Genomic DNA, 15,804 nt, shown 5'->3' with positions numbered 1-15,804 from the left:
AGGAAAAACAAATTAAAATGTTAAAAGTTATCAGGATGCAAGCCACGCTTAAGAGCGCGTGCAGTCGTTAAGGGTGAGGCCATCAGGGGGACACGGTGATGTCAAAGCTGATAGATAATAAAATAATAAACGATACGGGGAAAGCCTGCAGACCTGCGCTGCCTTTTGCAGCAATCAAGCTAATTAGAATCAGCCGCTCCTAATTTGACTAACAGGCAGCGTCGGTGCGTTTACGGCCACTCTGGACAGCTGAAGCTCATCCCGGCTCCCTGCTGCTGCTGGTCCACTGATCGAGTGCTCCCCGCCCCACAGCCTGTATCTGATCGTCATACAGAGGTTTCCCCCCCTGCTGCTGCTGCGTAACATCTCTCCAAGTCCAGCCGTGGTGCTCACCAAGACCTCACCGCTTGGAGCTCATCTTCCTACACGGAATACGCACTGAGCGAGCCGCCGAGGCGACATTTAAAGACGCCGAGATTTTTGGCTCCTCGGGTTCAGTCCAGACCGAAGCGAGGCTGGGATTTCCTCTTATCGTTTCATATTTGACAGATCTTTGTGTGTGCGCGCGTGTGTGTGTCTGTGTGTGTTGGGTGGAGTCAACCCGGAATTCTCCCAAATTGGAAAACCACTGGCACATTTCAGGTAGGTCGGCGGCTGCAGGCTACATTAATGAGCGCGTATCCGACCAATGCAGGGATTTATTTCAAAATGTTTATCATCAGTGCAAAAATCATTGCTGCTCCTTCCCCCCCACCCCACACATGATGCATGGTTTGCTGTTTTCTGCTCTAACCAGGGCCGCAGCTCGCTGTGTGTCCACAGATTAATCTCCTCTTAGAAATAAATAGTCGCACGCGTTTTCACAGATCTGCATCAGCAATTAGCAGCATCGTTGCATTTGGATAAAACTGCACAGGGGCGAATACAGCCGAGCAACCCTCAGGATGGATGCATCCAAAGCAAACCTAAACGGAGAAGGCCCGATGGCTTCCTACGAGGGTGTGATTTAAAAGCTATAAATTGGCCGTAGAGCTGTGGAGGCTGGAGGGATGGCAGAAGAATTTGTCTTCTTCGACAGTCTGCTTTAAGATAAATACATTTTTTGTGTGATTTTTAACAAAGAATAGATGCGCAATAATAATAATGCATATTATCATAGAAAGGGGGATTGATTCAGCAACCCCTCACCTCCAGTGAAATGCTTCATTTCTTAAGGCAAATTATTAGAAAACACATCTGTGGGCACATCTTTGCCGTGGCTGCCAAACTGGGACATTTCAGTGGTGAGTGGGTGGGTGGGGGTGGCTCAAGGAGGCTAAAATGGGGGTAAGATGTAGTGATTGCGAGAATTGATCTGCAGAGCTGCAGCTGATGTACTCTTGAGGTGAAAGTTGAGAGGAGGAAGGCCAGCAGTGGAAAGATCTGCAGATCCTGGGAGGAACTGGGGAGAAGCTGCAGGTGCTTTGCTTTTCTAGGTGTACCAGCATAAACTCCTGCTGAAGAGCACTTGAGCAAAATACTAGGGGTGTGTGTGTGTGTGTGTGTCTCTCTCTCTCTCTTAATCCCTCCCAGCCCTCCACTCCTTGCTAACCTCCCCCCCCCCCGCCAGTTGGTCTAAATAATAACGTGACAAAGGAAGAAAAGCAATCATGCATGAGCGCTGGCTGAAAAATGACAAACCGCTGTCCAGCTGATGCCCACAGAGCAGCTTCTTCAGATAACAAATGGACAAACAAAATGGGTCCTTCCAAGTTTCACTGTGTAAAAAGGAACGGGTGGGGGTGAGGTTGTAGTAGAGTAGCTGCTCCATCAGGGTAGAGCTGTCGCCAGGGGGGGTGCTGATTTAATGTCACGTTCACTGAGTCTCTCCCCCCCCCCCCCCCCCCGCATCTGTTTGGCGTCACAGGAGCACCATGAAGGACGGCATCGCCAACAACAGCACGGCCAGCATCTCCCAAGCCAGGAAAGCTGTGGAGCAACTGAAGATGGAGGCCTGCATGGATAGGATAAAGGTACAAAGCTTTATTGTTGTTATTGTCTGCGCACGTGAACAAATATTTTCACATCGCTTCTGTTACCAAGTATGCAATTACTCAAAAACCGTACCTCCACTTATCATGGAACTGAAAGCTTTGTGTGCCTCTAACATCGGCTGGGATTTTGGAGCAGTTCAATAGGCGCGTCTCGATGAGTGACAGTTCTCAGCAAGCATTTCATTTTTGCTCATTTTTGTCTGAATAAAGCACAAAATTAACTTTGCTGGCTTACAATTGGCAACATTATCACGCTTGGCTCTCATGGCTTCATATTTGCACACAGTAACACTGTTTAAAAGAAGAAATGGCCGGGATGATGGTGCCGTCGTCCAAAAACTGGGAAAAATGCATCAATTAGCCACACTGCATTGGTTTTTCCTCGTGTTTAAAATACTCACTCGTGCACTAAATCTGCATCCTTTATTAATGCACTAATTACTCCTGTTTGAATCACCGTTGGTAAACACTACAGTGCCCAGCTGTTTGAACGTTATTTATTTAATTTTTAAATGAATCCTCATTTCCACAGTGGGGTTGAATTGGCTTGCTGTCAGACGTATTGAGGTAGATCAAAATAAACCTGGCACAAAAAGTAAGGAAATTTGTCTTTGGTCAATTTCTTTTTGTTGTAACAAAAAGCCTCTTGGGAATAAATATTATACAGTTGGAAATCTTGTTTATTTTTCCTTAAATGGTACCACTTGGAAGGAAAGTGCATTTGTTCCGCCCATGAAAAACTTGCCAACTTGGCAAGCTAATGGACCCTGCTGCAGCGGTCAGTTGGTGTCTAATCCAAACATGCCACGTTTGACTGATTTGGTGCTTGCGCTGTAGGACAACGTCAAGCTGCAGAACCAAGATGCAGCATTATTTGGAGTGAGCTCTAGTACAATCTCCAAATTGAAGACGAAGATTCCGATAATGGAGGATGTCAGAGAAAGGCGGTGAAGTTGGCGTCCCAAGAAGACTGTTTTCCTCCCTTGTCAGCACTTAAGAACTGTTAGCAGTCTTCTACAGATTTGCAGGATGACAACGGCTCTCTACCCAGATGATCTAGAACAGGCTCCATGCAATCTCCGGTTTTGTGGCGGCCTGTCCCGAGCCCTTCACCATCAGGCATGTTTGCACTGGTGTCACCAATACGTGCACTGGAACCTGAACATGTGGAGGAACACCATGTTCAACCATGAGTCCAGATCCTGCTTGTGCTTGCCCCTGCAAATCAGAGACTCCATCCAGAATTTGGGAGTGGAGTGGATGGTGTGGCATGCCGGCAGTAATGACATCAACCCCACTGAATACTTGTTTGATCAACTTGAGCGTGCTGTTCAATTACACTGACTTATGACAAATGCTGGTTGAAGAATGGGACACATCATGAGGAGGCGGTGCCAGTGTGACTGTATTTCCACAAATTTCTTTAGGCAGGTTTAGGTATATTTAGAGACCAAGACACACGCTGTACATAGGCATGGAAACAATGTATCACTAGTCCTGTTTAAACCTTCATCCCTGTGACATGGTCCACTTTTCTGTTACTCCAGCCTATTATGTTTTCTTGATTTAGAAGCACAGTGTAATAACTCTGCACTCATAAAACATTCAAGATAACATCCATGTGTTGAATCCTGGGTCCGCTATTACTGTGCACTCTTTGTCTCAGTCCATTATAAAAGCTTTAACCCATTTATTAGATGGCCTGGTCCAGTTGGAGTAAATCACTGCTATTATCTTCCCTCGTCTTTCTTGGATTTCTTTTCTTTAGAGAAGCGCGCCACAGTTTTGAGTATTGCAGTGCTGGCATTTTTGCCAGACTCGTGATGGATGCTTGGCGCACTTTTTCCCACCTTGCAACTCGACTCGGTGACAGTTCAGTGTAATTACAAACTTGCATATTTGTTATTTTGAGTCCCTGGATTGTGTAAAGTTGAATGAGGAATGTTGGGCACTTCTATAGATTGTGTATATAAAAGGTAACTGTGGTCACTATGACATCAGCAGGGCCTCTTGATGTTCTGAAGGAGTACCTCTGACGTAGGGCTGCTCGATTATGGCAAAAATGATAATCACGATTATTTTCACTGAAATTGAGATCTTGATTATTTGACGATATTTATTTAACCCTTACGACCTACTATAGAACCAAGTCCGCCAGAGCTTATATTATTTTATTTTTTTTACATGTTGTAGTGCCATTTGTGGGAGCATTTCAAGTTGCTATACAACTATTATAGCCCATATTTTAATAATATGTATGCATTAAGTCCATAGTAACTACATTAATTGCAAAAAAGTGCAATAAACTACAAAAAAATTAAATCATTTTTGTTTTGTTTTTTACATATATTTCTACTTGGAGAAATTTAAGAGGTTTATCCCTCAAAACTTTAAATACAAAAAAGTTGCAAAAAATAGTTTCCCACCACACGAAATTTATTTTGAGTGTCTTTATAGTTTTATTTTGGAGATACACAAATTTTTATATACTGCAGGAAAAACGAAAAAACAATCCTATGATGCAAATTTGCAAAGAAAACAGCAGGTGCATCAAAATAAACTATTTCCAGCAGTGCAATTCGAGTTCTAAGCATCCCAGCAACTATTCAGAAAAGTCAAACATGACTTATAAAACACCAGTATAGGCTTTTAAGGCCTACAAGTAAAAAAAACTATATTTTCCGCGAAAATGACGTCACTTCTGGTTTTGGGCAGGAAATGGCGGACATGCGCGATAATTCGCACTGACGTCTGTTTCACTGTGGGAAGTGTTAGGAACAGCTGATCGGATCGGCAAAGCCTGTTTCTGGAATATTATGTTTTTGTTCCTGCAAGCGCTTTTTATGCAATTTTTGCAAAGCTTTATGTGGAAGGAAACCGTGACCGAGGACAAGCTGATGTCATAAGATGTAAGTACAACTCCTCCGGTTTCATATGCAAAAAAAAATTATTGTGCTAGCTTACAGGGCTCAGGGTTCTTCAGGGATTTAAAAATAGTTACACAAAACTGAGCGTGCTGCTCTGACCGGCTTTAAAGGGTTAACAATGACTTTAAAAAATAATATAAAATAGTGTGCAACACCACTGAAGTTTTTTTTTTTTTAACCTCTTTTCAACCAACGGCAGTCACTCTCCTCTCCAAATAACTTCTGCTTAGCTGGTCTCCAACCTTTTTTGCGCCACGGACCGGTTTATGCCTGACAATATTTTCACGGACCGGCCTTTAAGGTGTCGCGGATAAATGAGGGAGGGGCTAATAATCGGCTCAGTCATTTTTAATGATCGTTGAAATTCCAGATCGTAATCATGATTAAAATTCGATTAATTGAGCAGCCCTACTCTGACGTTCATGGACATGGTTGTGGATTGCGTGTGTCAGTTGCATATGTGGGGAGGGGAAAAATAAATGACCCTAAACTACCTCTTTATTTTAACCTGTTAAATGCATTTTAAACACAATCTTGGTTATGTAGTGGAAGGGATCAACAACCAATTTATAGCAATTAGAAGGGAGGGAACGTTCGTCAGCGCTAGCTAGTTGGCAAGTAATTGACGTTTGATGATGTTTGGTGTTTGTTAGTGAGGTTTGAGTTCTTGATTTCTGGCTCTGACTGCAATCACTCAAATTAGCGACGTTCTACAAGTAACTGCCCTCTAATTTAAAAGCGCGGACAGATTTCCAGCACATCTTAATCACTCTGAGATCTATGCTGATGGGCTCAACTCATCTGTGATGACTTCTTGCAGCAGGAGACTCGACTCAACTGGTTCTATTCTTGTTTCTCTCACATGAAAAGCAAAGTTGCCAAGCCACTTTGTCATTTTGTAGTTAAATTGCATTCCTGCAGCAACCATGTCACACTATGTGGAAGAATTTCAAACTTATTGTAATTTCACCCCCAGCCGGTCACAGCAGATGGCTGCACCTCTCTGAGCCTGGTTCTGCTCGAGGTTTCTTCCTGTTAAAAGAGAGTTTTTCCTTCTCACTGTCGCCAAGAACTTGCTCATTAGGGCTCCTCTGACTGTTGGGATTTCTGTATTATTTTAGGGGATCTACTTAAAAGCACCTTGAAGTGACAGCTGTGATATGGTACTATTTAAATTAGATTAAATAGCCAGCATGATTACATTAAGCTGTAAACTGATGGCAGATGGACTCTGCCTTATTGGTGTTTCAATGCCAAATTGAGGACCAAAGTTGATCACATGAGTTCTCAAAATCAGGTCTCAATCTTTGAAGCGGCCATTTCAAAGGCAAAGAGACTGCAAGTTCATTGCACAATAATTCTGGTTGTGCTGTAGTCTCCGACCACTGCTGTCTGATCCGCTAAGTGGGATCACTTCTTTTTAACTCCCCCAATCTGCATCCTCACATTTTTCTGAGCCTTAGTGATATCGCTTGAGTCAACATTATCAGATTTGGCCTAGTTCCCTGTCACATAAACCCTCAAACTACAACCGTTGCATTTCCCACCACTGACTTCCACAGCAGACTGTGACATGCCAATAAAATGCACGTGGGTTTTTTTTTTTTTTTTTAAATAACTTTAGTCCGATGTCTTCTGACAGGCATTGCACGAAGTCTCGGTTCACCTTATCATCGCCTCTGCTGTGCACAGCTTGGAATTCCAAGCAGACCAGCGTGTTAAATGTGAGGGATGAACCCGTAGGAAAGGTGGGCTATGGTGGCTGCTAACCAGCTCTGACAGTAACTTTCCACCAATTTAGGTCAGTGTGGCTGCAGGATTACTTCTCCACCACACACATTATTGTGAAACAGTATTGTTTCCTCATTAAACAACACCTGGTTAAATATTGACTTTTGCTCCCTGTGCACTCTTTGTGGTCGATCACCTCGAGGCTGTTGCTGCAATTAGACATCAGTTTGGTGCTTCCGTCCATTCCAGGCATCATTTTCTCGGTATGTTTACTTCCTGTTTTCTGTTCATGTATCTGGCATGTTGGGGCAATTCTGAACACTTTCTTTTATGAATGACTTCTTATGCAACTTAATGTCATCTCATTCAGTAGGCTCCTCGTGTGTTTGGGGAATGATTGCCCTGCAGATCAGAGGCTGTTCACTCAGCAATATAGCTAAGCATGGAAGCCGGCCAAACACCTTCATTCCTGCTCGGCACAGCACAAAGGCTGCTTACAAGCAAACCTCATAGTCTTAAAAAGTAAAGTGATCCGCCCGAAACTGCAATCAGTTTTAAGAAGATTAGGTATCAATTTGGGCTTCTTTCAGGTAGCTCATCAAAATAAGACCTCATGCGTTTTAAAGATATTAAGTGTACCGAACAGCAAAACCATTACTTGGTTTTTAACACAGCATGTGTGCAATGGGACTGCAGCATTTTTGTAGACAATACAAACTCTAAAATGCCAAATTTTCATTGGAAAATTGCTGAAAATGTTGAATTTTTTTTTTAATTTTTCAACACAAACCAGCAGATTGAGTTCAAACCCATTATTAAAGAGCAATTCTTCCTCTGGTTTTGAAGCCTGTTAATAGCAATATCTTTATTATATTAATAAATCTGATGCACTTTGGCTACTTTTTGTGAGATCATTGTGGAGTCTGTGAAAAGTGTTTTTAACAGGACTCCATGCAGTATCCTCGCACTGCTTCCACAGGCACCGAGCCGCTCAGCCAGGATGCTGACAATCAAATGCACTTCATTAACTGATCATCAGCAGGTGTGAGCACCTCTATGAACGCAGCCGTTTTGGCAGTTTGCGTGTCTGGAGCATTCAGGTGTGTTAACGCAATCTGTCCCGGGAGCAGACGTCCCAGCAGTTTCACCCCAAAGGTCAGACGGTGCAGTGCTCTGACAGCCAAGAGCTTCCTCTCTGCAGGCATCAGTTAGCATGTTAAAGTTCATGAGTACATTTAGAAAATGACTGAACAAGTCTGACTTCTTTGGAAGAGTTGTCAGAAGATCATGCAGCACAACTTAAGTTTGCAAACTTGTAAGAATAATGGCGCACTGACTAGTAAGTACTCTATGTAAGGAGACATCTTTACCTTAGAGTGAAGCAGAGATGATTGAAAAACTAAGACTAGAAGGAAATGAGGAAGGACAAAACGGCACGTGATCTGCCAACCTGAGATGGGGAAACTCACTGCAGTGGATGGGAAAATAAAAATCCAAATTCTCCAGCATCTATAGGATAATGCCAAGAAATCAATGTTTTTTGGGAGATTTAGGCTCTAAAACCATTCTAAATTTGTTCAAACTCTACAAATTTAGAAAGAGTGGTCCAAAATTTCTTCACAAGATGTGAGAGATTGATAGTCCAATTTATTGCTGCCAAAGGTGGTTTTAAAGCTACTGAATCATGAGTGTAGGTAGGTGTGTCCCCTCACATGACTGTAAGTAGCCATTCTGACGTAGAGCATCAGTGTTCCCGAATCAAAACGCGAGGTTTCCTCCCCCGTATGCAACCGCGTAGAAGAACTTTCAGGTTTTGGATGGCAGTCTTATCAGACTGTCTATGCAGAAAGAAAACCCAGCATCAGAAAAATGGACAGTTTCCTTGTTTTTTTTTTTTTTTTTTTTGCACATTATGTTCAGGCCTGCAGCCAGTTCTCGAGTGGATTCACAGGATGGTGCCAGAACGACAGCAAGGCAGCTGAAAAAATATTGTTTGATTCATAAATTATTGTCTTGTGACCCACGTCTCTACACGCATTTCAGCAGCATGGAGTTATAAATGGTTTATTGCAATATATAATGAGTCTCTTGTCTTAAGATGAGAATTAAAGTTTTACTGTCAATTTAGGATTTTATAGAAAAAACTGCTTTAATAACAACTCTATTCTTTAGCCAAATCCTCCTAACTTTGGTTTTCATGCAGGTGTTGTTACACTGATGTTAAGTATTGAGGATCATCTGCTTTTTTTCCTCTTTTTATATGAAGCGTTAGCTTAGCTGTAATGGTGTTCAGACATTTTCAGGCAACATATTTTAAGCTTTGTTTAAATTTCCAAATTAAGGGGGGGGGGGGGGGATCTTGTTGCTCTGCAAAACAGCAGCTTCAGTTGCAGCATGATTCACATCTGTATCATTTTCTCGGCGGTTGCTCAACGAAAGCGAGACAGCTGCCAGTATTTAATAACCGCATAGTGCATCAGATGTGGCGATCCAAATAATACTTCATAAAAGAACTCGAATGTGCATGGATGTAAAAGCAGAGGGAAAAGGAGACTTGGCCACGCCTGGCGATCCCTTAAATTTAATTAAGGGATCTGACGAGGGAGAGTGTGACAAGAGCGGTCTCTGTGCTGCTGATTGAGGGATCACCACACTCTCATTAATTGCTCAATCAGCCAAAGGAATGTGATCTGTGCTAATTAGGAGGACTCTCCTTCCATCATGGGGCTGCGGTGTAATTACAATCAGTCTGGGCCTGACGACACACACTGAGCAGTACCACTCTCTGTCCTGTGAGCCTCCTGTTCAGAGCAGGAGCATTTGGCTGCAGTTGCATAATAATATAATGACTGCATTTACTTTGATTATGAAAATAATTAAACTGTTTGCTTTGTTAGTGTTCACACTTCATGCGAGTTTGGATTCTCTTAGTGCCTGAGTTTGGTCTTTTTTTTTTTTTTTTTAGTTTTTAGGTAGCCATTTGGGGTACATTGTGTCTGAGCGACTAATTTTTATTTCAGCTAATTAAAGTTCTCTGTTAATCAACGCATTAGTCACATTATTCCAAATATTCAGATCACTGGTGGGTCTGTAAGCGTACAGTCACTGATGACGATTGATCCTCTCATGAATGCAGTGTTACAATTCTGCCAACTAAAGTGTGGCGTTGAGTCTTTTTTTTTTAGTTTCAGCACAGACACCTCTGTTCTGAAATATCACCGTGTGGTGTATTGAGTATTAGGTGACTTAACAGCTTTTATCAGCAACAGAGGAACTGCAAAAGGGGATCCATGATGTAGGTGCAGACATAAATAATAGAAACGCATTAGCTGGAAGAAGGTGGCGACAGTACCGTGGCTGGAGCAGAAAGCTGACAGAATGATGCAGAGAGGTAGCCATGCGTGGTAACACTGCTGTGTCAGTATGCTTGGCTTTCCTTTTTAAGTTTCATGCATTGCACAGCTTATAACTAAACTTAACTTTGGGTTGGATTTTGCTGAAAGAGGTGCTCAATGGAAATGAAAGCAGCAGTGGGGGAAAATGACTCCGCTGTGCATTTGTAGTTTGAACAGGATGTCGTACTTTCATGGGGTCGTTTTTAAAAGTAGTTCAAAATGAGAGATGCACTCGCTGTCCATCTTCTATAGTTACACTTTGCTTGTACTGGGTTAGAGCACAGTTTTGCCTTTTTAATGGCATCAAGAAGGTGCTTTAAACATTCCTCATGTTTTGGTCGATGCTGACATGAATGCAGTACAGTTGCTAACAATCTCCTGTTCAGTTGCATGCAAAAACGGGTTTGGTGACACTGGAGGCCATTTGAGTACAGTGAAGTCACCGTCATGTTTAAGAAATCAGTCTGAGACAGATTTGAGCACCTTGACGTGCAACAACACCGTACTGTAAGCGGTCATCAAGAGATCTGTGCACCGTGGTCATAAAAGGATGGACATTCAGTAAAAATACGATATGATGGGGTCTTAAAATGATACACAGTTGGTACTAAGTGTGCCAAGAAAATATTCCCTGCACCATTACACTGCCAGCACCCCTGAAGCATTGATACAAGGTAGGATTTGTCTATGCTCTCGTGTTTAAACCATATGCTGCCCTTCCATGTGAGTGTTGCAGCAAAAATCGACTCATGAGACCAAACATCATCCAGTCTTCTGTTGTCCTCGGTGTGGTCTTCCGCTGCTGTAGCCCATCTGCTCCAAGTTGTGACGGGTTGTGCATTCAGAGATGCTCTTCTGCACAGCTTGGTTGCAACAAGTGGTGATTTGACTTCGTGTTGCCTTCCTATAATCTCAAATCAAGTTTGGTTATTCCCCTCTGACATCAACAAGGCATTTTCACTCAGAGAACTGCTGCTCACTCAGTATTTTGTCCTTTAGACCATTCTCTGTAAACCCCAAATGGTGACCATCTCAGTAAATCACCAGTTTCTGAAATGCTCAACCTTGAAAATCCTTTAAATCGCCTTTCTCCCTCACTCTGCTCAGTTTGAGCATGATGACGTGTCAAGCTACACCGAGCTACCATCATGCATTTGGCTGATTAGAAATTATTTTTGCATTAATGAGCAGATGTACCTAATAAAGTGGCCATGAGTATATCTAAACTGTTCTTGGGTTTTAAAAATTTGGGCAAAAGCTAACTTTCCAGTGAGAATGAATTACGATTAGAGAGTCTGCCATTCCTCTCAGCAGTCCAACCATGTGGAACAAAATCAAAGGCTTCACTGCTCCTTTCAGGATGGTCTGTGGGGACACTGGTGATCCCTGACCTTTTAATAATGTCACATTTTTTAATGTGGCCAATATTTCATTTAATGGATAATATCGCCTGGACTGTTTGTTTTTTGTGGCATTTAGCAAACAGCATAATGCTAATATGGTAAATATGGTTGATACTGTAAACACGATAAAGCTTCTTAAAGTCGGCTCGCTGACATTAGCGTTTGGCTCAAAACTGAGTTGTTGAGATGGCTACAGACTTTTATTCTTGTCTTCCGATTTACTGGCACAGCATGATGTACCTCAGTGTTTGCCAGACTGTGTGACCTGTGAGCGTATTGTCAAATTGTTGTGGTTGCCTGATGTGAAAGCAAAGCAGGCAGTAAAGGCTGTTTGTGGGGAGAGAGGGAAGAGAACATGTTTAATAGATTTTTTTTTTTTTTTTTTTTTTAAATAGCCACAAGGACACCCATATCTAAGTGCTTGGTAGGGATGTTGAAATTAAGAAACTGAATAACACATCCTGGTTTTCTGCCATTTCTTCTCTTTTTGTGGGATTTTGAGTTGAAACGGCTCCATTTCAGGCTGCAAGATGGTCGAAACGGTAATGTAACAATCCATGCTGAGGACCAAAGCTGTGCTATTCTCTTGTGAGAGCAGCAGTGGGTGAGGTGAAGTGGCAGGCAGGAGATCAGATGGCTCTGTCCTCCACATAGATCCCTGAGCCCTCGCCAGCCCTCTGATGCAGCTGCTCCTCTGCTCTCCATTTGCTGCCTCCCCTCCCGTAACCTCCCACTCAATTCCCAGTTGAAAACCTGCATTCACATACAGTCTGACTGTACTATAAAATTTATGGTCACCGTTCGACTTTTTTTTTTTTTTTTTTTTCTTTTCATTTGCCTTGGAAGATGTCACATGCTTCGTGCTATGCTTGTTGAAGTCCCACCTTAAGACCCGTGAGTTACCTCGACGAGCTTTCTCGCCCTGGTTCCTGAGGCTCGGGTAACGGTCATCGGTGCAGTCGCTACAGGCGCTGACAAATCGGGAACATCGGCAATATGCAAGTTGAAAGAGCCTTACAGCAATTTGCCCAGGTCTCATCTGGTGTGAGTTTAACTTCAGAAACATCTGCTCTGAGAATGAATAAATGGTGAGCTGCAGAGATGTGTGAGCTTATTCACCTTGCTCTCAAGAAAAGACGTTTGGGCCTCGTCCACTAATATTTGCACTAAAATGTTTTTACCCTGCGCAAAAAAAGTTTGTGCGAAGCATTACTGTTGGCAACATGAAACGTGCTATCTGCATACTGCCACAACTTTATTTTCCTATGTAAGGGAACATGTTTCTGTGTGGGGGATGAGAAAGAGGAGTCTGACAGAAGACACTAACGCAGTGGGGTCTGAAGAGCAAACCAGTGTTTCCCATTAAAAATGAATAAAAACATAATTCTCCAGCATTACTATTATAGTTGCAAAATGCATGAATTTCATGAGCTGCAGTGACCGTTTCAACCTCTTTAGCTTTTAAGCACCAACTAGGGAAGCTTCTCACAACCGATCTTTGTCTTATCTCTTAACAAAGATACAAAGAAAGCCAGCATTTAATTGATTCTGGGGAAAAACTAATCATCTGGTATAAATTGTGTAATACGATGTTATTCGCTATTTTCTGGGGGTCCTTTATGCTGCTTTGCAGCTAAAGTGCAGAGATCAGAAATGAGATGCAGCTATGGCCCCAGGATGAGTTTGAACTTTGAAGCCATGACTACTGAACTTTAGTAAGAGAACACTGGAAGCAACTTTAACAACATGAACATTGATTGAAAATCTGAAATGCAGGACTGCGTGTTTCTGGTAGCACCCCCAAAAAACGGCCTTGAAACATCATCACACAGCTTAAAGAATAAATCTGAAATGTCTGATCAAAAAATTTCTTCTGAATATTACAGGTATCCAAAGCCGCCGCAGACCTGATGGCATACTGCGAGGCGCACATACGCGAGGACCCCCTCATCGTGCCCGTGCCCGCCTCCGAGAACCCCTTCCGGGAGAAGAAGTTCTTCTGCACCATCCTCTGATGAGCTGCTGGTAGAGCTGTGCAGGCATGGCGTTGCCTGGCTTCTCTGTCTTCACCACACCTGAAGCTACTGGCCATAGGCATTGAGCTGAGTTTTGCCAAGGCGGGGACACTCTGTTGTTGGTCAGCTCTGCCCCTGGTGGCTGAAGGTTTTGGGGGAGTCAGCTACCAAACTGGCAACCCAGTGGGCGTATAATGTCTTGTTAAATAGGTTTGTTATTGCTTTGTTATTAGAGAAACAGCCTTGCTTAGTGCTCAAAGAGATGAGAGATGTTTTGGTTTTTTCTTTTTCTGTGCTAGATTTGAACTTGCCTCAGGAAACAACTTTGCCCAGTGTTTGACTTTTTTTAAAAAACATTTATTTCCCCTTTTTCTTTCTGAATAAAAATGTGTAGGTCTTTGTATAAACTCAATCATGACTTGTGTTAGTGTTTTTTTTTTTTTCGTTTTTTTTTAAATGGCTCTCAATGCACAGATGTAACTATTAGTAGCAACACTTAAAGCACCACTAAAAATTCGACGACTTCCCTCAGCAGTGGTTTCAGTTTCAGCATCGACAATTAACCCACTCGCTTTAGCACAATCTGATTCAGATTAAAGCCCAGAAACGGAAACCGTATCTCACAGTGAATAATTTCCGCTGCACTCTCAGTAAGAATGAGGCGGCCGCACGTCGCGTTCTGCTGCAAAGAAATGAGTGGACTGTTTTTTTTGAAAGGTGCAGAGCTAATGTTTCAACAGCCAGATGAGTTCTTCGGGGTTATCACTGTGCAAACAAGCCCTTAAGTCAAGAATTATTTATGAATCTGCCACCTTCTGCCCACTCTAATGCATTCTAACTTTGCTTCTCGGTTTGATTTGCTCTTTTCTTTCGAATCTGAAAAAGCATCAGTTAATCCTGCAGCTCTCTGCAGGAATAGATATAAAATATCATTATTATTTTATTTTTTTGCAGGACATCTTGTTCCCTTCAGCAGTCTCTTAATTTCTGGGCATGTTTCCTGAGCCTGATTCTTTTCCTTTTCTTCTTCCTTTTTGCCTGTCCTAGAGTGAATGGCGAGGCCTTTGACATTAATACCAAACTGGAGGCCTGCATGTTTCTCTGCTCCTTTTTGACAGCCTCCTCTGTTTCCGAGGGACCGTCAGTCTCTTCGAGTGTACAGTATGTTACGGTGCCAACTTCTGTGGGAGCGGTGTGATCTTCACACTGTGCTTCCCGGAGCCTTTTCTTTTTCTGTTCTGGGTTTTTTCTCTTTTGGAAGAAAAAAAGCACACTGTCGAAACATTTCCTTTACATGGTAGTTGAATAGCATTTGCTGATTTTTATGATGACTTGTTCTGATCGTTATTAATATTGTTATCAGTAGTATTAACGAATATCTGTTGCACAGCACTGACAGCTACATGACGTGCAGTGCTCCTAAGCCTGTATGATACGTAGAGAAAAAGAACGTTTATAAATCATGCAATTATTGATACTATCGTGAGTATTTTTTAAAAACAGCGCTGAGGGTCGTTTACATAATGGGGTCCCTTTTTTCTTCTTTTCTTTCTTTTATTTGGAGGTTCAGGCTTTTTGCATCAAGGTTTCTATCATCGAAGGGGAGGGTGAGTGGGGACTTCCTTTTTGGTACTTGAATAGCCATTGCATTAGGAATCAGTCTCTGATACTGGACCGTAACAAACGCAGACTCAATTGTCTTCAGGATAATTATCGACTTTATTTCCTATCTGAAAACCTGAGCTGACCTCAGGACACTCTCGCTGACCTCATCTCAAGGATGGTGCCAAAATCTGAAAAGAAATACGACGGCTAGAGATGAATATTGCATGGATTTATTTCTATTTATAACAGAACTATTATATGAAATATTGCCTGTTCATTGACTTTTCTGGGTGCTACTCTGCACATAATAATCTCCCTGGAGTCCGGGAGCAGTATTCATGAATGGTATTATTGTTTTTTTTTTTTTGGGGGGGGGGAATAAATAGCATTTACATAGCAGACTTTGTAAAAATCCTTTGACGGATCAAATGAATTAAAAGAAAACGGCAACCCACAGTGTGCTGTGTCTTCAGTATTTTTCTCTCTTTCTGGCATCTGTCTGATCACACCGACAACATGCTGCAAATCATTCTGGGTCTCGCAGAGGAACATCGTGTTTCGGTGTGTATTGGAGACCTCCTGTGGCTGAGCTGAACCATGGGCCATCTGGATGCACTCTTGTGTTTTTTTTTAAAAAAAGAAAAGGATTACGATTCAGTTCAGCCTTGGCCAGTTTGCCTTCTATTCTGCAAATC

General features: G+C 42.4%; 1 protein-coding gene across 1 annotated transcript; it reads left to right on the top strand.

Annotated features, from left to right (window-relative positions):
* Positions 1–583: 583 nt before the first annotated feature.
* Positions 584–15,565, top strand: gng4 (guanine nucleotide binding protein (G protein), gamma 4). The gene is made up of 3 exons (XM_085478143.1): positions 584–642; positions 1,907–2,012; positions 13,376–15,565. The coding sequence occupies exons 2-3, from the start codon at positions 1,914–1,916 to the stop codon at positions 13,502–13,504; spliced, it is 228 nt and encodes a 75-aa protein (XP_085334269.1). The 5' UTR covers positions 584–642; positions 1,907–1,913; the 3' UTR covers positions 13,505–15,565.
* Positions 15,566–15,804: the final 239 nt, after the last annotated feature.

The sequence above is a fragment of the Copadichromis virginalis genome, linkage group LG13, assembly GCF_057382275.1.
Source record: "Copadichromis virginalis isolate Kocher_CV1m ecotype Utaka linkage group LG13, C_Virginalis_male_GT1.1, whole genome shotgun sequence".
NCBI classification, from domain to species: domain Eukaryota; kingdom Metazoa; phylum Chordata; class Actinopteri; order Cichliformes; family Cichlidae; genus Copadichromis; species Copadichromis virginalis.
Note: the sequence above shows the minus strand (reverse complement) of the source record. Positions and strands in the feature narration are given on the sequence as shown.